Source organism: Anopheles cruzii, chromosome X (assembly GCF_943734635.1).
Source record: "Anopheles cruzii chromosome X, idAnoCruzAS_RS32_06, whole genome shotgun sequence".
NCBI classification, from domain to species: domain Eukaryota; kingdom Metazoa; phylum Arthropoda; class Insecta; order Diptera; family Culicidae; genus Anopheles; species Anopheles cruzii.
In genome coordinates this window covers 77,878-100,167 of record NC_069143.1, presented here as the reverse complement: position 1 = coordinate 100,167, position 22,290 = coordinate 77,878, and the positions used below count along the sequence as shown (strand labels likewise).

At 40.9% G+C, this 22,290-nt stretch overlaps 1 protein-coding gene across 1 annotated transcript; it reads right to left on the bottom strand.

The window, feature by feature from the left end:
* Window positions 1-872: 872 nt before the first annotated feature.
* Window positions 873-21,220, bottom strand: LOC128278921 (dorsal-ventral patterning protein Sog). Its single transcript, XM_053017679.1, has 8 exons — window positions 21,070-21,220; window positions 11,496-11,599; window positions 11,269-11,401; window positions 9,063-9,125; window positions 7,034-8,968; window positions 6,676-6,962; window positions 6,346-6,573; window positions 873-6,276 (listed from the first exon to the last, which is right to left on the bottom strand). Exons 1-8 carry the CDS (start codon window positions 21,218-21,220, stop codon window positions 6,115-6,117), a joined length of 3,063 nt encoding a protein of 1,020 aa, XP_052873639.1. The 3' UTR covers window positions 873-6,114.
* Between the last annotated feature and the right edge of the window lie 1,070 nt (window positions 21,221-22,290).

Genomic DNA, 22,290 nt, shown 5'->3' with positions numbered 1-22,290 from the left:
TAATTATGCTTTTTGCGTAGCCGCAAAGGGAAAAAGTACCTCGTTGCTGAAGCCAATTTTGTTGGAAAAATTAGCATTTTTGCATCGGCACTTTTGTAATAAGTTTTAATAATTTTACCATGTTGTTTTGTTGAGCGATTCATTTTTTAAAGAAGCAGCCATTCAACTAAAAGATAGGCACTTGGTTTAACAGATATATTCGAAAACTGTAAAAGGCTAGCCCTGTGATTTCGAAACTACGAAATGGTGTGCATTACACCTCTTGCTATTCCCATTACTCTTTTGTCAGTTTAATTTTTTGCGTCTATACGTCTCGTATATATAAAAACTAATGTTTGTCCGTCGTCTGTTCCGCTTTTTGTGAATACAGAAACACCTGACAGTGAATACAGAGCACTTGAACGCCCCTACACCTCCCTCTCGGGGAGGGCTCCCATACAAACGTAATTTGAAATCAATTATAATTCGGGTTGTTTTCGAACAAATCGAACCAAATTCTTCAGCGTGCTCGAATCAACCAAATTCAAATTTGAATTCTTCAAAATTCACTCTGATAGTTTTCAAGCCATTTGAGCCAAATTCAGCTGACGCGAGTTTTGCCATGTATCCAATGGAAAGCGAGAACGGTAGCCGATCGGATGCGTCACCGGAAATCCTGATCGTCTGAAACGGAGGAGCAACGTGAAGCAAGAAGGGCTCAACGTGAAGCAAGAAGCCGATCGGATACGTCACCTGGAAGTCCGACTCTGTGAAACATCGGATCATTGACTAATGAAAGTGAAATGAGACGTGGCGACGCACTTCGGGAACAGCTAGTTATTAATATAATGTACTCATGTCTATAATATTTTGCAATATTAACATTTCGACAGATATTTATTAGCGCATTTTCTAACGGCATGAAATGATTGAACAATATTAGAAGAAGGCATATGATTCTTTTTACGAAGAAAGACTAGGTAACTAATGTAAACAAAGTGCAAAGTGGTGTACTACGCAGATTTGACATGCTCAGTATAATTCTTTTTCATTTCCATTGGCGTTGGGAGTCGAACACTGTTTTAATAACCTCTACTATCTTTTGATTGCTTCCATTGACATCCTTATGATCCTCCTTTTCCGTTCGCTTGGCATTTCTGAAGCATATTCAAACTATTGGTTCACTACTCCTCGAATTTTCCTTCTTTTTCTGTCGTTGGTTCATCTCTTGTTCAACATAAATGTTTTCGTACTTTTTTGCTCAACGTTCTCCATTTTACCGACGTTATGACGTTACCCTAACAGTGGTCAAATGTTACAACACCCCGTTTCCTATTTTGAAATGTTTTTAATTTTTGATGTCCTAAATTAAGGTTTTTGATTGTTGGTGCATATTCGAATACTCCTATATGAGTTAGCTAGTATTTTTTTCTTGATTTTATGATTTTTGATAACATATTCAGTCTTCTTTGGTAACGGAAAGGAAAGTATCGTCAATCGTTTATTGTCGCGGTACAACCCCGATACACATGTATTGCTTTTCTCATAAATAATGCGTTCCCACGATGACTATGGTTAGCGTCCCATTCCATTTTGTCCACCTTTCTTCGTTATGGCTTTTTCGCATAATGGTATCTCTCAACATTGTGGTTCGAAAAATAAAATAACGATATGTTTTTCGTTCGTAACTTATTTTACACCGCTTTACTATGGCTAAGTTTAGCGGAGAGTCTGTGAATGCGTCCCCTAGGTGAGGAAGAGAAAAATTACCCAGGGTAGAGTTGGAAAAAAATACCGAGTGAAATAAGATAGCAGTGCTAAACGACGTAGGAAACTTCTATATATATGGGCACAACACATGACATAATATAACTCAAAAGATCTCTTCTTCTCCCTCCCCTCTCTAACCTCTCACCCTGCCGAAACATACATTTGCTAATGAATTCAAAATGTGGAATCTAATTGAATCAAAATGTTGATAATGCAGAATGCGAATGAAAGCAATCAACGAGTGCCACAACTGCACGAGTTAGTTCAAATCACACCTGTTACGTTAGTCCTTAAATGTGGCCCTCCCAATTGTCCTTCTTCTAAAAGTAGAACTTATTTATGCTATTGCAAAGAAAATACTTATGTCCACATGTGTGTTGCTGAAGAGGTAATGTGTGTGTAACAGCATTTGTATCAATATATCTAATATTGTGGCTCGAAAACTAGACCAACAATATGCTTTTTGTTCGTAACTTCTACTAAACCGATTTACTCTATTTACGCTAGGTTAAGCGTCTGCGAATGCGTCCGCTAAGGAGGAAAAGCAGGCAAGAGAGAGTTGGAAGAAAATGTGAAGTAAAATAACATAGCAGTGCTAAACAATGTAAGCAACTCCTATATGATATACGCGTCCTCACGATGGAAACTTCTATAAGATACAGGGTATGTATGAAATAACTCAAAAGATTTCTCTTTACACTCTCCTTTCCAACATTTCTGTTTATCCTGGCGTCAGATAAATTGTCCTTTTGTCGCGTCTGCCAAACAAATTATTTAAATAGAATTTCTAGTAACAACAACAATCACTAAGGTGACAACTTGCATATGATAGCGCCAATTCTACTTGTTACCTGGTGCTTGAACTTGTTACCTGGTGCTTGAAAATTTCTTATGCGCTAATGTGTGTTACTGAAGTGGTAATGTAACGGTATTCTCTCTGTGCAACAGTGGGAATAACAATAGTTGATTCTTTTGTTTAAACTAATGACAATTTTATAAATCGTATCGTAAGGAGAGAGTCTACGAATGCATCCTCTAGGTGACGAAGGGAAAAAGTGAGGAAAATACTGAGCAATATAAGACAGCTGTGATTAATGATGTAGAGAACCCCCATAAGATAACTGTGCCATATTTCAAAAGATCTTCTCTTCCCCCTTCCCACTCCAGCCGTTTTGTTCACAATGGCAGCAGATAAATTTTTGATTGTCGCGAATTCTAATCAACGATATTATAAGAATTTTTACAGAACAAATTTCCAACAAGAAAAACAATTAATGGGGGACAATTGCACATGTTAGTTCTTATCGCATTTGTTACGTTAGTCTTTGATCATGGCCCACCCAAATACACTTCGCACAGGGTAGACCTTTTCTGCAAAGGAAATCTATCCCAATGTATGTTGATGAAGAGATGTATGTGCAACAGTAAGAATAATGATAATCGATGCTTTCTTAAAATTAATGGTTGAAGGTTATTAATTGAATTGTTATTAATCGTTGAAGACTGATGACAATTGCAATGCGCAGCAATTGTTTTCCCAATGGTATGAAAAGCAGGAATCCTAAACATCTTCTGCATAGCTTATAACTGAAAGTATTTCACGCTGAAATTTATAGTAATTTAATTGTATATAGGTATCCGTGTTGATCTTATTCTATATGCTGAAATTGTAATAAAATTAATGTGCATTCTCGGGTTGTGTCTAATGCTCTAAATGTTGTGCTTTAATTGTTCTTTTCTATCACCAACAACTCCCCCCACCCCCTCAATGGTTGATAAGTTCCTTCTTCTAGTTTGGTAGGGGATTTCAGGTTTTCGTGTTATTTTTTCATCTCATTTTCAATTATAATGCAATGCAGAAAAATAATGCAAAGTCAATGTTGAAGTCGAGAGTGACAATTATATTGCATAATTGAAAGTTACAACTTTTTCACACTTTAATTCGGTTGATCATGGCTGATGTTACAAGAAAAATCATCTTTATGATTCTTGTCGTTATGAGAACTTTATGACACTTCGACGCCTGACTAGAGTTCGCTTCCATCGTCTATAAATTTGGATTATTGTTTCTTATGATCAAAATGTTACTGAGATAATGAAATTAAAAAAAACATGACCAGCATTCGCGAGGATAGGATTTTCATTTCACATATCTTTACCTAACACGCGAATCGTGCGTGGTGGAATAACATTCGTTTCTTTTTTATCGTGAGTTGTGTTTTCCACCAAATCAAATTTTACGCCTACCAAATCATAATGTTTTCGGCATGATTCAAATTGATTTTATCATACTGATAGGGTATGCTCTTAAGCAAGCAAAAAATTAAACGGAGAAAACGGAGTCATCGGAAATGATTACGGTAGGGAGCTGTTGCTCCCTTCCTACTGTTGCTACATAAACGGTATAACATTTATAACATGCCAACAAACAAACTCGTCGAAAGGTTTTTCCTGTTTTCCAGTCCTTGATATTCTTAGAACGTTTTGAACTTATATCTACGTGGATATGGCATACTCTAGAGTTCGGTTCTAACATAAACATGTTTGTGATATTAAGGAACGACCTTGGCCGTATTTATTAAATCTATGTTTACAAATTATCGATGAAACTATCTTTATAAATGTACATCATGCGAGATGCATGACGCAGAGGCATTTTCTCCCCTGCCAGGGTTCGCCAGGTTTACTTGTTTGTAGGGTTCTAACATGCTCAATCCTTTGAATAGAAGTCCACCTTGCGACGGTTCCGTTAACCTGGATCGCAAAACCACATAGAGACCACAATAAATTCATTGAACCCCTTTGCACCGACAGTGCTTTTATTCCTTTCCACTGTGCTTATTTTGTTCTTCTATTTCTTCATTTTTATCACTATTTCTCGTTGGTTTTGTCTTATATCATTTTTGCTTACTCTATCTATCTATGTATCTATCACGTTTTCTCTAGAAAACGAAAAGCTCGTGTTAAATAAATGCGAATATGCGAAAAATTTGTTTTAGAGTAGCATACATTTCTACAAATACCAAAACAAGGATTTTCTTAAATTACACCTCGCATTAATTTTTAGCACACAAAGTTTAACAACGTAGCAGGAATTGATTTGATGGCACCGCAGTGTCCTCGGCATTTTACCACGTCGCAAAATAGGGGTTAGCATTCCAAAGTTTAGCAATGTTTAGATTATTTTGCGTGTTTTCACTTTCATTCATTTGCGTTCAAAAATAAATATTTGTCCTTACGCTATGTTTTACAGGCTAGTTAGCATAGGTAAAAAAAAATCAAGCCTATAAGCTTGCATGTACAAGAAGACCATACCTAGAATATGATATACCTATAATAGGTATACACAAACATGTATAAGTATCATTGTTGCAATTAAAAATATACATAAATAGTTCTTCTCTAATACCATTCCACTTCCACTTCCACTTTTAACCCTCGAAATCTGCTTTCTTGCTCTCTTTCTTTCTCTTTACTTAACTATCCCATGATAATACCAAAAAACAGGGACAAATTGTTTACTTCTCTTAAGGTTCTGCTGCTTTTGTTTTTTCTTTTGTTTTTACCCTTTTTCAAAATCTTAACCCAACACCATCCAGCTAGGTGTGCGCATTTTGAAAGTTGCAAAATGGAAAAAACGCGATACCTTTGTAACATAGATGGATTTTAACTTGAAAACAGCAGATATATCTAACTGGAATTTATTTTTCAAATTAACTTGAATTTCGTTTTTTTATTAAAGTACGTTTCATACCTGCTTTTAACCTTTAAGCCGTATCTAAGCTAGCTGAGTTTTCATTAAATATTGGATGCCATGTCTGTGTGATATAGAGCATATTAGGCATATTAGACGAAAAGGGTTCTCACCACACTGAGTTCAGAGAAGGACATCCCTCACCAAGCGGTAAAACGGGAAACAATATACATTGACAGAGGCAATGGTTATCAATAAACTTGCTGCCAATTCAAAGCTCATATCGCGGTTCCACTAATATAGGATGTATGAAAATAACAAAAGAAGTAATGTCACACAGAATGCCACAGAAACATTATGGGAGTGTCTATTTCCTGAAAACTTCTGAATTAAAACTGAAATAGTTTCTAAAAAACAAGAAATTTCTTCTTGGAAACCGTGTAATGAGAAAGAGTTAGCGAATAAGGAAACTTGAGTTTTACCACTCCCTTTCTATTGGTGATATGTTTCAGAAAATGGATGAATTGCTTCATATGAATGTTAGAATAGAACAGGTGAAGAGAGTTAACCAGCGAAGAGTGGGGCTCGACAAAAGCCATGGCACAGGAGAGTTCGCCTCTCCATCTTGGATACAAAGTAGATCCGTTCAACTTTCAACAGGCAATAATGAGCTAATGATGTTGCTGCTGTTGCTGTCGTTTCCGCTGATGACGTGCTGGTCGGCAAGGACAGCACTCATCTAATGATTGTTGCTGTTGGGTAAGGCGCTTCGCAAACTGTCGATGACACTTGGACTGGCTGCACCGTTTGCGGTTACAGTTGAGTTTTCCGTCCTGAAACGAAAAATGGTAACTGTTTAGAGCACGCTATAGTCGGGCAACATTACCTTGCAGCGTAATTACCTTGCAGCGGCATTTGATACATTTTTCCTCACCATGAGTAGCCAGTATAGGGTGGTACTCTTGCCCGTTCTCGTAGATGTTTTCGTCGTAGCGACAGCCACCGGCGGCAAGAATGGTTTGCGCCGATCGCAACGTACCAATCACACTTCCTGCCTCATCCTGCAGCTCATCCTTGTTGCTCTCTCGATTATTCTGTAGGCCCTTTTTCGAAACCTTTGGCTCCTTCACCTGGAACACAGTATGTAAATTAATTTCAGTCGTGTCTTCTATTTCTCTAATGCTCTTTCTTTCTCTCTCATTTGTTTTCACTCCGATTGTTGCTATATGTACCTGGGGGCAAACCTTGCAGCAAGCTTTCTTGTCGGGCCGGTAGGCTACTTTTTCGCTACAAGTGAGCGGTTGGCAATGAGCCCGAGAACACTTGACTTGCAGCGTAAACAACTCGCAGCTACAGATGGTGCATACTTCGAAGCCACTCGGGTGCAGATACGGGTGCCACGTAGAGCCGGCTGTGTGAAACTCGTCGCCGAGGTGGCAACCACGCTCGATAGCAGTCGGTCCTAGAACTACATCCACCGCGGAATCGGTGTTGCTAGGCTGCCCTGCGTATTTAGAAGCTGAAAGAAAACAAGGGCGGAGCACATCAGAAAATATCGTAGGGAAGTATCAGAGCAGTGCAAAAACATACTGTTGCATGTCGCGCAGCAGTCGCCGTGTTGCTGCACGATATCCTCGTTGCGACATTGTAGCGGCGGGCAGCGAATTGCTTCGCATTTTACTTGCCGATGATCGCACGAGCACATAGTGCACGTCTCGAGTGCACTACGCCACGCCACACCTTCATCGTAGAAACGGTTAGCGTGGAAACATTTGGAGCTTTCAGCGCTTACTAGTCCCGTAGGAAGATCGTTTGCGAGAAATGGATAGTGATGCTGCTGAACCTCATTATCCTGGCCGCCACTGCTCGCAACAGAAACGCCTGTACTACAGTGGTGCGGCACGCGCGTCACTGAGCGCACTTTTGATCGAAGCAATGACTCCCGAGTAGCGTTCGAGCGAACTTCCAGGTAAATTACGCTCGTTTCGAGCTTGGCAAGTTCTCGGGTCGGAAGCTCAAGGGCGAATCCTTCTAGATGGTTACCGCTGAACTCTTGTAGTAATCGCCGGTGGACTGGAGCATTTGGAGCTTCTAGCGGAAGTTCCTCGATGAATAGTGACAATGGATGCATTGAGCTCGGTACACCCGCCAGTGAGAGGTCGTAGTGAAGGTTACACTCGTTATCCACAGCCAGCCACGCCATGCCAAGTGCATGCCCTCCAAGGGTGGTTGATTCAGCAGAAATGGCTCCGCTCGGTCGAAGCAACAGCACTGGAGCGCCTGCATCTCGTGCATCCGCCACGTGACGTGTCACGAATTTACCATGTAACATCGTGAGATTCTGGTCGCTAGCAGCCACATTAACCGCCAACTCGGCGGCGTACAGCGGCTCGAGCAGCCGTGGTCCCATCCTTTCGACGGTGCCACTAACGATTAATTCCGTTGCAGCCCCTTGTCCCTCAGAGTGGTGCTGGTGCCGATGGTGGACAGTCAGCGTTTCAACTTCCGGCTTGCGCTTCGCACTATCATCAAGAAGCGTGATGATCGGTTCAGAGAGGCTCCCACCGGTAATGGCATGTGTTTGAACCTGATACACTAGTGTCCCTTCACGGTTTAGGTACATCCAAGCCATTCCAGAGGCGTCGGCTGTGGTTGACTCCATTCCAGCTGGAGTGAGCAGGGTCTGGAAGATCTCACAGGCAACGCGTGCTCGTACTGCGCCGTGCAGACGCAACGCATCTGGGTTGCGCTTTGATTCAACGGTCAGCGCCAGTTTGCCACGAGTTAGAAGACGCAGATCATTTATTGACACTGGTGACGATAACTCGAGCACGTTCAGCTCATGTGATGGCTTCCGGATGCGCTGCACATCCTCCAGGATCAGCTGGCGTCGATCGGCAGTCTCAAGCCGCACCAGTAATGGCACGTCGCTGATTTCATCTGGCGCAAATAACCCATTCAGCACGAGCGTCAAGTGGATCGATGAGGTGACGCCACTGCTCGTAGAAACAATCGCGGTACCACCCGCTCCACCCATTTTCGGGTCACTATTGGTTGCAATATCAGTACTAGCCGGTTCAAGGAGTGAGCTAAATAGTTCATGTGCAAGGGCAGGATAGCGTGCTATGAGCCCGGCGATCGCCAACTCGGCCTGATTCTTGCTGCCCCAGAGCAAAACCACGCTCACTAATTCATCGCGCAGCAAACGACGATACTCGCGTGGCACACGGCGCCACACGCCGCACACCTTACCCGTTGCGTTTTGATAAACGCTGAAACGAGCGGCATCCGTTGCAATCGCCAATGTATGTTCCTCAAGGATGTTGCCGTTGGCGTGCACGAACTGAATTGAGCGAGGACGACTCGCACGTGGCGACACATAGAAGCTGTAGTACAGATTTTTTTTGTGGAACGAAAAACGACCGGTCGCGATCACGTTCTGAGGGTTGGACGTAGTATACTGGGTGTCTTCATCGTCCTGACGTAGAAACGACGACGTGCGACCGGTTAGGAGGGCGGCGAAATCTATGAACCAGTAATGTTCGAAATATACGTAAACATCATAAGCAATCTTGGGGCTCTCATTGTTACAAACAAATATTTAGACAGTTCGACTTACGTTTGCTACGTTCCTCTTCTTCCGGCATTGTCGCCTGGGGAAGATCTTGCGGTATGTCAGGACCTGAATAAAACCATACCGTTCCAACAAGGTATGCGCCATGAAAAACAAAAAGAATGATTAAAATCAGAGATAAGAATATGTGGGGTTGTATATGTGTCTCAGATCGTAGCTGGGTACTGCAAGATATGAATTCAAGCATTAGAAGCTGTCTTTAACATGCGGAAGATAGCCTATGTATAACCGAAATTCTTTATCTGCAGTCGCCCTGATGTTGATGATAATGACAATGGTGATGATGATGACGACGATGACGTTGATGATGGTGATGATTATGATGATGTAGAGGGTGCTACAAGGTTCTGATAGTAAGATCGATGGGGATGATGATAATGGCGCCTCCCCGAAGCGGCGCACACACATGACCACCTGAACATGTAATCGATTTGCTTAAAAACCTTCCTGCCGTCTTCTATATGTATGGCTACTTAATGAACTCAGTGTAGAGTTAGTGCGTTGAAAGAAGGTGTTGGAGGTTATGTATGTGTGCGAGTGTGGATGTGTGTGTGAGGAACAACAGTTACAAGATTCGGGCACGCCTGCAAGAAGCATCGACTCTTATCAGAGTGGAAACAACTAGAAGAAAGGCGCGAAAGCCTACAAATGCTTCCTCACAACACGAAAACAATCCGCCATATATCTGCCCTGGGGTGAGGTTGGTGTAGACTTGGAGGTGGATAGTGACAACGAAAGCGGATCTTCTGGCACCTAAAACGCAACTCAACGATCGAGTCAGAGAGATAGTGAGAACAACTAAATGGAGCATACTGCGCGGGAGTTAAACATAAACAACCACGAGGAGTGATGTAACGCTGAAGTACAGCTGAAGTCAGGTCGAGAGAAGTAAGGGAAGGTGGGGAGGGGGAGAAGCTTAAAGGGATAAAACTCTTATGGATTTGGGTAATTAACATTTGGTTCTCATTATGTTGGAACGGAATAATATGATGGCGATGTTAGTAAGGACAAACCAAAACGATTGAGTTACGAATCACTGACAATTTGATTTAAATTAATTCCTGTTATTCCACTTAACAACAAATATATTTATCATGGCATCGTGCAAGTTCGACACAACACAAACCGAAAAATAATTCTGACATGCGTCCCCAAGTAAACAAATGAAACAATTGAACAAAACACAAATGGGTACTGGGGAGCAAAAATACGCGAAAAAAACCTCAGGTTGTGTTGTTAAGCAAACGACAACGGAACAAACACTCATAGACAGTTGCTACATGAAGATGATTCACTAAAGAGGTGAAAAAAGAAGAAATGCAAACGTTTGACCAAGGAAAAGAACAGCAAGGAAGGGAAGTTAGGAGAAGAGTCGTCGTTCTCTATACATTAATTCATTCGTTCTTTCTCTTTATCTCTATATCTCTCTCTCTCTCTCTCACACACACACACACTCGGTCTCTCTCTCTCTTTCTCTCTCTTTTTCTCTCTCTCTCTCTCTCTCTCTTTCTCTCTCTCTCTCTCTCTGACACATAAACTCTTTTTGCACTTTGTGCACTCTCTCTCCATCACTCGATCTTTAAATCTTAGCAAACCAGTCACAAAAGAAGATCGAGAGAGAGAACGACACATGACAGAGAAAAACGAGAGAGAGGATGGAGCTCTTGGCATGCCTTGGTAAATTTGCATAGATCCTTCCCTATTTTTACGCTTTACTATTCGAATAACCTCTGCAGAATACTCTGAGCTGAAGTGGATACCTATCATCTGATGTTGAGAAAAGATGAAACACCACCAGAAAAAATAACACAAACAATAACACAGACCGAACGTACATATGCAACAATGGCGAACTTAGCTAATGGATGAGTGGGAGAGTAATTTGTTACGCAACAGTCGCAGCGGTCGAAGTCGAAAGATCTAGGGTAGCGCTAACCAAACATCTGTGACAGATACAAACTAATCGTTTGTCAAGAACGTAAAGAAATCACGGGTCTTATTGAATACCGGGCATACAACCGTCATAGCTTGGAGCAATGCAATTTACACGTCTTATTTGCAAACCTTAGAAATACTTCGGCGTAACACTTTTGGAATCCTTTTACTTCAGAAGGTCGAAAATCTCTATAGTTTGCGGTGGTACCACTCGACCTCATCTGAGTTCGTACATTCAAAAGGGAACAGGACTTACTTTGAGTATCTCCCGGACAGGCCTTGCAACATCTTCCTGGAAATAGTATTGGATCCTCGCAGGTCACCTTGGGACACTCGTTCTTGATGTTGCGGCACTGGACACGGCCAACAACACGGCGCTTTTTGGGAAACTACATACGACACAAAAGCACAATATAAAAAAAAAAAAAAAAGATGTAAAACGAGAAATTGGTGACGGGGAGTTTTAGTCAGGCCAACGCTTACCGGTACACATTCGCACATGATGCAATACATCACTCCAAACGGAGGCCCCAGATCAGCAAACCAGGTCGAATGCAATTCACGTATGGTCTTTCCAAATTGACACTCTGCGAAGATAAGTCAAAAGCGAGAAAACAAAATAAGTATCCTGAAATACGTTAAACATGCGTCCATTACCAGCACTTGGACACAGAGAGAGAAAGAGAAATGGACGGACGAGAAGGAGAGAAGAGAAAGAAAAAAAAAGTAGCGTTGGGGGAGCTACTACACCTATATTCAAATTTCCATAGAATGAGAAAAGCTAGGAAGGTGTAAACAACACAAAGAAGAAAGCCGTACGCGCACAAGGCGACCAAAACGCGCGTAAAATAAAAATCACCCGAACGATTAGTTAACAACTGGCGCCGTCCAATTTGCGGCTTTCGGCTTTTACGTTTTTTTTGTGTTGTGCTTCGCTTGTCTCGTCGTCTATATGCTCGTGAGTTTGATGGAGTTGGTGGGAGGTGGGGTGGAGGTTACTTTTTTATTGGCTCCAAACTGCTCTCTTTCCCTCCTCATACTACTAACAGGCCCTCGCTGTTTTATAATTCCGTGTTTCGCTACATCTTATCTTCAGCAGAAACACCGCCCGCGGGCGCTACTGCTTCGACCACTCTACTACACAAACACGTTAAAAGCACATCATAACGCGCATTAACCCAACCAAAGCTTCAGGCGCAGATAGATACATTTTTTCTGTTCAATAGTTCGCTTTGCTTCAGCTGTTTTTCGTTGCCCAATTACAACTCCTATTAGCGACATATCGTGCGGTTAGGGACAAATGATGGGTTTTATCAAACTGATATGAACATATTAAAACAAACATCGTTCAGAACAGTCTATTCAAAGCTTAACTAGCGTCAAACTCTTAAACTATTGAATGTCACGCCTGTCAATGTTATGTGTTTGAGTTTGGAAATAATAGGGAAAATGCGACAAAATATCGGAGCGGAGCATATTGTATCGGTGCAACGGAAGAAATAGAATGATAAAGCGAAGAGGAGAGAAAGAAAGAGACTGAGGAACAGAGAGAGAGAGAGAGAGAGAGTGAGAGAGAGAGAGAGTGAGAGAGAGTGAGAGAGAGAGAGAGAGAGAGATGGATGGAAGGTGGAAAGAAGGAAGACTAGAGTGAGAACAACACAGCCTTTTTCAGTTACATCGACACTTTATGCTGCTCTACTGATGTGACTTTTGATAGCCGTTAAATATCATTGAATTGAAACCATTTGCTGCGGCTGCCTGCTTCAGTTACTCGGTGATTCTATCGAATGATGAATTCTAATTGATTGTGCCTTTGGCTGTTGTGTTGTTGCTCGTGTATAGCATGTGTCAATAATTGTAAACTATGTTGAGTGTTGGGCGGAGTATCGGAGAAGTTCTGGCAGAGGAGATCAGTTATATTTACAACGATGCAAATGTAGCATGAAAACAGCAGATTTGGTCGATGAAGCGATGACCTAACATCAATTTACCGTCCTTGCTCTATCCCGGTCTAACGGACGGTCTAACAACGACGCCAACGTCGCCAACGTCGCCGACGACGTGACAATTTGCTCTGATCTAACACCCTCGTTTCGTTTCTTAACCCCAGTCTTCCTCCACCTCTTACTTCTTCTGCGAAAGGAAGGGAATGTTATGCAACCCGCATTTCGGATCGCTAACGTCACCTGTTTCCGAAAAGATATTTTACCCAATGTGTCCACCAAATGTGGCAGTCACGAGTGTATATGTATGCGAACATTTTGTAAACATAATTCTAAATTAGTTTTTCTCTACAAGATATGTTTGTGATTTGAAAGAACCTTTCCTGCCGAGAACGAAATTCAATTAATTTGCTAATTAACTTCGTGCTCGACAAACTACCTAGTCACTACCACCAAATGATATTACACGACGAGTTGTTTGATGAGTGACCACGGACGAGTTAGAATTACTTGAACATGTATAAAGAGTGCACGGATGATAAGTTTGTGGTTTTTACTTGCTGGCAGTTTTCAATTTCAGTTCAGTGTGGAGTACTATGCGATGTTGAAGATCGAAGTTCACTAACTGCTATTGCACAGTCTCACCAATGTCCGACCGAACATGGGAGAGTAGGTTGTTCTTCCACGTTAACCAACCAAATCGCCGGTACACCCTTTAGCAGTATGGATTGGTACTTCTTGTGCCATGACAAAAACACGTCAGGTTCATATGGAAATAGTGTGGCCGAGACAAGGTGTACACGATCAGCTTCTGTCGGCAGTTTTCCTTGCTACTATTCCGCACGTTTCTAATCGGTCGCTAATTCCGCGATCGGTCGCTGATGACGATGCGCTTTCTGATACACTGCCTCATCGCTCCACTGATCGGTATACTATACTTTGGGATCGGCAATCAGGCGTCGTACATCTTTAGCGTGCTCTCGCTCTTGTAAAATATGGCCATCCTTGCTCTTGCAAAATATAGCCAATCTCGCTCTTGTAAAATATGACCAACCTTGCTTATGCAAAATATGGTCAATCTCGCTCTTCCAAAATATGTCTCGCACTTTAACACTCCATACAAAATGTGACCGATCTCGCTTTTTGCTGCTTTTTTACTTCTGTAGCGGCCTACAAGCGGGAGTTCTGTCAGTCGCGATCATTATTCTGGAGAGTCGGCTTTTCGATGCGAATTGATTCAGTGCAGAGTTAAGTTTCAAATAGCATGGCCAAAGAACATATGGTTTAGCCCTCATAAACATATGGTTAAGTCACACACAATCACCGCCTTTCAATAACCTCTGAGAATGTATAAGGGAAGATCACTATGAGGGTTTTTGAAATAACTGAGAGGTACACACCTAAATAATTACGTCACGATTCTCCAATAGATTGTCCTTTATGTATGTATATTTCGGTTTGGGATCACTAAAAAATTTTTCGCCGCTCAGAAACGTGCGCCTGATAATGGTTCAATTCGGAATATCCACCTAATCGTGACTCCATGTATGGAAAATGACAGGAATTAAACGTTAACCGTTCAATCAGTTAGGAAATAAACATTCCTCAAGTTAATGCGTGGGTTCCAGTAAGTTGCTTTTGAAGCATCGGTGATAATTTTACATCAAGCCTATTTTAATATATTTTCTTTTAAATAACTATCTTAAGCTACTAAAAGTGAAAAAAATAACTGCACTGCGTGTAGGGGCACATTGTCGTAACACTTTGAAATAACAAGAACTTGTCTCGTAAAACTAGCATAGATCGATTGTTTTTCTAATAAACCTGGTCATAAAACACCGGTAAAGTTGTACCCGCTATTACACAGATGCGAAACTGTTCATTAGTACTCAGCCAGGTTAGCAGAGCGCGTACAACACACGCAGTTGAAGCAACCCAACAACGAAGTTGCAGTCTCCATACAGTCTCGTTGGGCACTTATAATTCAATCAATAAGGGTAACCCTATCAATAGCACTGCCGTTTAAAGAAGTGGCAGTGATCGATTTGCTGTCTACCTTGTCATACAGACCGACCATCTCATAACGCGAGGATTTACGACTATGCAAACAGTCCTGATACTTGATAGGAGCGCCGTGTCGTGCCACACCAAAGATTGCTGAGCGAACTGGTGCTGTCAACAATCCACAGCAGGAGGCACAAGGTGTAATGCTCCTAGGTCGTAAATCAAGACTTTTCCTTTCCTATCAAGACAAGTGAGGCTATGTAACCCAGGAGGCATGAAAGTGAAATGTCGTTGGTACTTTCGTAAACAACTTCGTGGCGGCATTTTGTTTACAAATTGTGATGCCAATAATAATGGGAAAGAAGTTACACGAGAGGTAGTGTATGTGTTAAGGGGACTGCTACAAGGCGGCATCATCGTTTAGGAAATGAGAGCAGCCATACCTCAAACGTATATATTCCTCTGCTTTTGGAGGAAGTATAACGATCTTGCCATGATGATACTTCAATATGGTCGGTAAAATCTGTATCTTTTGTAGGCAAAATGCAATTGTGGTAAGGAAAGGGGACAAGCAAACACATTGTCTGCCTGTCTGTCTATGGGATTGTATACCCAAAAAACTGATAAAACTGTAGCGCAAACAACTTGTGAAAGTGTTTCGGAGACGTTATCCAACATATTATAACAGTTGCGTTTTAGAACACGACTGAACACGAAAGAAGCTAGATCCCCCTTTTCACGAAATTTTTTAATTATATTATATTCAGGAGTGAGATAAAATCAGATAAAAGTAAGATATTAGAGGATCGCATCGCAGCAAAACCAACTGCTTAAGCATTATGTTCGAATCTGCTTTCGTTTTTCAACCTAAACAGGTGAACGGACGAACTACATTTTAGCTAACAACAAATTACACCTTTTGTAATTTGGTATAGCACCTTTACTGTCGTCACTATATTCATTTTTATCGCTAAAAGTAGACAAGTGATGGTGTGAACAAATAGGTTGTCTAAATCAACAAACTTTAACCTGAGAACATCCTATACAAAAACAAGGAACTGACTAATCTGCAAGAGACTGAAATCTTTGAAATGATAACCTAGCGAGCTCAGTGATTTTATTAAACCAAAAATTGTTGATAAGTGTTGTTTTTAAATATATAAATAAATCTGTTAGTAAATAAATATCTTGATATCTCCACAATGTAATAGACATTATAAGCGTTATGACCTTATACATGTTTGTAGATCTAACGAAATTCTTCAGAAATGAATGAACGGTGTAAATACATCGAATACAGAGATTTCTTTATCTTTTTGGAAAATTATACATATGTGAACAATACCATAGTATGTGGTTTGACTGTTGCCATGTGCATGTCGGGTCAAAAATGGTTTGCATAATTTGAATTTCAATGCACTATGATCTTAACGAGAAACACTTGACCTCCTACATTATCAAATATATATAGATTCAGTAAAAAAGAAGGTGCATGGACATGATAAACAATAGTCTAAAACCAGGAAGAAGGAAAACGACTAATGTGGTACGCTTAAACATTGCTTGTGATCGGAGAGAGGGCACACAACATGGCCTCGATGATCGAACCCGATAGACACAGTGGCGACGACAAAGTCAAGACTTTGTCAGATGTGAAATTTTTTTCTCGAACCCTCGTCTCCCATTGTTTATCGCTATTTTATTTTGGTTTATCTTTTCGCCTTCCTTGAACATAGTGTGACGATCACACATTTCTACTTACCTTACCTTATTCTTCACTTAGTTTCCTGTCCCTTCCAACAACCTTGATTCGCTTATCGCGTAGTTTCTCTCGCATTCCGATTTTTCAGAAAGCCGTCTTCTTTCGCTGTCAGCGACGATCTCACCCGTATATGACGACTCCGTTCAACCCCTAGCCCCTTCCTTCCCTGAATAAAAAAAAACATTCTTGTAAGCCAGACCTCAAGTCGCCATACCACCTTTAGGAAGATACCATACCGCGCGTCTGGCAGGCGATACTGATCTTCCTGAGCAATCAAGGGGAAAAAAGGCCTTCGTGTTAATATATACGATATCGGCCACACCATTTGTGATCATTCCATTTCCATTTATGACCAAGGCGATGGTTTCAAAGAAATAGTTTGTTGATATAATATCTATCTTTCTCTTTCTCCTGTGATATTTCTTTTTGTTTCTGCATAAACCATCACCTAAATATATATAAATATGACTGACTTTAAAAAAAAAAAATTGTAAAATATACCTAATTTCCTCTTTGATGACTTCCATTGCTTACACCTTATAAGTCACAAACGAATGGAATGGAACGAATCCATTTCCATTCCATTTAATGTATATATCCAAATCCCCAAATGTTATATGTATGTATAGATGCTAGAAACAGTTCTCTCTCAACTCACATACACATTGTCCAGAGACATGGCAGCCCCCTTTTAGACACTTTTAGCAAAGTGAATATCTTATTCCCACGAGGGAAAACAGTAAGGAATGTACAAAATTAGCAGAAAAACAATGATGTTGTTTGACGAATTGTCAGCAGGAGGCTGTGTGAAAACGTAAGCAATAGAGAGCAACATGGATTGGAAGAGATGGCAAGAAATAGAAAAGATTAGGCTGGTATAATAGAAAAAAAAGTTATTGAAAATTGTTTATTATTGTAGATGATAATGATGATGAGCAGGGAAAGCAAGAAACAGGATGCGCAAGGACACGAGTGTAAAAGAGAAACAGAATGTATGTATGAGAGAGAAAAAGATAGCGAAAGAAAAAGAGATGAAGAAAAACGGTTAAGGTGGTTGTGCATGGCACAATCGGCTAATATATCAAGTGGAGCTGCGGTACACTAAAAATAGTCATTCGTGAGAAAGCGACAGAACGAGCTGAGCAGCGAAGGAGATAGCAAACTTAAAAAGGGGGAGAGATAGAGTAAGAAGGAGAAGCAAAATCATAGCGGTGGCAGGTCAATGAACCAATCCTTCATCTCACTTTTAAATTCACGCAATCCGTAGTACATCACACATTCATGGGTGCATAGAGCGGACTCCCTAGTCCAATTCAGTGATTTATTAGTGCTTGGCAAAACCTTTAAGTGCAACAAGAAAGCTGCGATGGCTCGGCCATATAAAAACTCGGTAAAATGACAAATATCATGTATCATATCATGACAAATGTATCATGGCATAATGCCTTCAATGCAATTACAATGTTTGACGCATAAAAATAACGGCAGAAAAGCACAGTGATGAATGGAAGATAAAAAGTGAATATTCTCATCTCTTGTACCTTGTAACTTACGACAGCGGAAACAGAAAAAATGTATAGGAATTTTCGTTGTCTACATATTCAACTAAACCGTTCTGAGGAAAGGCATTTTTGAAGGAAGTAGATAAATAGAAGACGAAAAAATGTTTCCTTTAGAAAGAGGCCAAAAGAACAAAGGGCAAGCGAAATGTGTGCTGCACCAAAATTATGTAGATTTTTAATAAACAGAAGGCGCAGTATCAGTACATAATTGGTGTTTTCCACGGAAAAATGACAAAACAGCGACGCAAATGAAACCGATAGATCTCCTCCTTTTGCTGCCAACTTTGAGGATTTTCGTAAAACGACTCATGCAGTTCCTCAAAAGTACACAAACACAGAAGTTATCAGCATTTAGCAGGCCATCAAAAGCACACCGGCAGTATAGTGTTTAGTTTATCGTCTATTGGTGTCAAACTTTTACCGTTTGACAAAAAGATCCCCTGAGTTTTTTTCCTTTCGCTTCTTCCGAGCGTAGATGTCTAGGTATACCCTTGCTTAGTATACTTATACTTAGTATATTGGTAAGTTACTTCACTATTGCCAAGACCTTCACAATGGTAGCGGTATTGCTAACATAAAATAAACATGAATCAAGAATAACAGATCCTTACTAGGAAGGCTTTCCACCTCCTCCACCTTCCTACCATGTCCGTGCAACAAAAGAACGAAGTGCGAGAATAGTGTGGCATTCAATGTTGTATATGGAAGTGTTTAAGCGTATCCATAGAACAAAATTGAACCGTTGAATGAAAGAAGAAAGGAAAGAGAAAAAGACCAAAACGAAAGCTCAACTAAGATGAGGTCCTCTTTCCAGGATTCCCAAGGAGAGGATGCGCGTGATGACAAATGAGCCAGAGCCACAACGCACCGCAACACGATGGGAGCGCAAATAACAATCAGGAGGTGACGAACGAAACACCAACAGAAAGAAAGGGATCTAATAAATATGAAACGAGAAACAGAAGAATCGTTTTTCAAAGGAAATCGTACACCGCACTGAACGGAAGTGGCAATGTTAGCGTTGGGGGGTAACAGCAGCGCTCACCAAAAGAATTTATATTCTTCCTCTTCTCTTTGTCCTTGTTTTTCGTTTTTGTTCGTCCTTCGCCAGTAAAACGATTTGTTGCACACACCAACAATTCTAGAAACATTCTGTATGGAAGGATGTTAAAATAATGAAAACAAGAACCCGGAAATCATGTGTATCCCTTTTCTTTATGTTTTGTGTACTTTCCTAATAACGCCCCGTATTCCTATTTTCAGCGAGACTCTCTTTGGAAGAATGTGTTAGTATATATCATTTCTGTATATAAGTATATATAATATCATTTCTGTGGCTATGATATTGCTCTATTGCTAATCTTCGTACTAATCCTAATGTAGAGAGCTGTGAGGTTGGATTCTTTTTTTCAATTACGCACAATAAGCGTGGGTTAAATTTGACTTGCACTTTTCCGGTTTGTTACGAGTTGGAATGATGGATTTGGATGGTAGGATTGATGAGATACTAGTTTGAAGATAATCCTTATTTCTTCGATTGAACGTCCAGCGACTTTCTATTTCTATTATTTTTAATTTCTAATTGCAAAAACAGCTATTACAAGTTCTTGTGGTAAAGGCATTCCGCAACTAAAATTTCATTCCACGTGACCTCCTGATTTTGTTTTTCGGTAGTTCCACAACTAATATTTCAGATAGTTTGTCAGAAATAGTAAAAAACAAAGTATAGGGTAGCCCACGTACAGGCCGTCGCTGTCAGGCTCGTTCGAAACGGATAAGCCAGTCGCACCAACCGTACTAACTTTCAGATGATTATGCCCGACTATCACCCGATCAACAGTGTGTTTTCCCTTTTCGCCGCGATGAAGTGAATGTGAATGACTTCAGTTTTTGCCAATTAGAAAAACAACTGTTACGGACGATGGTGTAGAGGTGGGTGCCCTGTTTCTATGATACGAAGAGAGCGAAAATAGATATCTCGTGATTGGCAACTGACGTGAAGCAGAGAGAAAGCAGTGGTAGAAATTGAGGGAAAAGTAAAAGCAAAAAAGTAGAACTATTCTCGCGATCTGTGGATTACCAACATCGCCTGCCTCGAAATCATTATTCAGTCACCCCTTCAGAACGCTATAGTTTCTAGACAATCTACTTAGGTAGCTAGAAAGCGGCATTAGAGGCCTCTAGTGCGATATGTACGATACTGCCAAGCCACGGGATAAAAATGTAAAATATCCAAATCATATCTATTTCGACGAGCGAAATAGAAGGAAACAACGAAGAAACTTATTGTTGCAACATTTATATTTGATTCTATGCCTTCACAAAACACAGAGAGAGATACGGTAGGAGATGAGCGATGTTTGATAAATGAAATGAACATACGGTTTTAATTTGATATGATATCAAACTGTAGTTGAAAAGTAAAATATCAAACTGTAGTTGAAAGGTGGATTTTGATCAGGCAGCAGTGAAGAAAAACATTACACGCATGGCTGGTGAACATACGGTTTGAATTTCATCAAACTGTAGTTCACTGGTGAATTTTGATCAGGGAGAAATAAAGAAAAAAAATCACCCAAAAATGTGTAGTCTCGTACGCACACTACGCAATTAATCGTTTGCAATACGGAAGACGCTAGGTAATGACATTCTGATACAGTGCATCAATTGAGCGAAATATACAAAACTTTAGTTGATGAAAATATGGTTCTTATAGATGAAACATAAAAACAAGGGACAGTGATAATGGTTCAATAGTGCACAACATGCACAGGGTAGCTACATACCTGCTGGCCGGTTACGACGGGTCCCTTCATCCTCGATAAGCAGCGGATGACGGCGAGCGGTTGCAGTTCGCACCCCGAACCCGATCATCAAAAGAAGCACTACCGTCATCAACCACGGCACCAGACATAGTGTGGGGATAAATTTAGCCATTGTTTCTTCGTGCCTTGCGGCTCCTCACCTTCTTCTAAGCGCCTAGACACTCTTTTAGCGCTCTATTTGTTTTCTTCTGCGCTCTGTGCTGTCCTTAGAATCACAAACAAATACACATGCACACACACTCAGTAGATATCGATATCGTAGCTTTAAAAAGAGTAGTCTACCAAAATTATGCGATGCGTTGTACCACACCTAGGCGCACTGAAACGCACAGATGGGCTGCTGTACACTAATTCACCATGAAAACCAGAACATATGAATATTGAGATCACCGACACGACTGCACTTTACTAGGGTAAGCTCTGCCAAACCGAATACTGGATGCTAGACCATACGAGGTATCCTTTAATCGTCGGTTGGTTGTTGACTTCTTGTTGGTTGATGATCGTTCGTGTCTCGGCATTAGAGTCGTGGGGTGACTATTACTGTTGATGGCATCTACCTTTCAACGAAACTATGAGAGTTTGCAAATTCTTTGTCTCTTCTCGCTCTACTGTGGGTGAAGAGTAGCAAATCATAAAAAAAGATTTCAGGAAAACCAAACACCTATCACTCGGAGTTCCAATTTGCGACTAATCAAGCGCATCTCAAAGCAAACTATACCTCGAGTTTGCTTTCGTATGTGGTTGAGTAAACACGCTAGCTATGATTCTGGCAAGCTGAGATCCGATTGCCTCCACACTGGGCTACTTCTGACAAACAACTGTACGGTCCTGGTGAGCCCTGCTGTAGGGTCACCTGTGTATAGCTACGCTCGTTACCTCCATCACCTCCATCGCACGCACACACGGGTCCAATATCACAAGTGTTGGCACGTTCCTACTCAGGTACATCTGGAAGCGTGTCTGGTAGTCCTGGTAGATACCCACTCATGTGCGCAGGATATCGCACTAACTAAACGGCAAAAGCGCGCAGGGAAAAGCCCATCGCAAGGGACTTTCAGAGACTAAGGTTTCCCAGCTACGTGTGTATAGGTTACTTGTTCTCCCTCTCTGCCTTTTCTATACACACACGATTTATATATATATATATATATATATATATATATATATATATATATATAT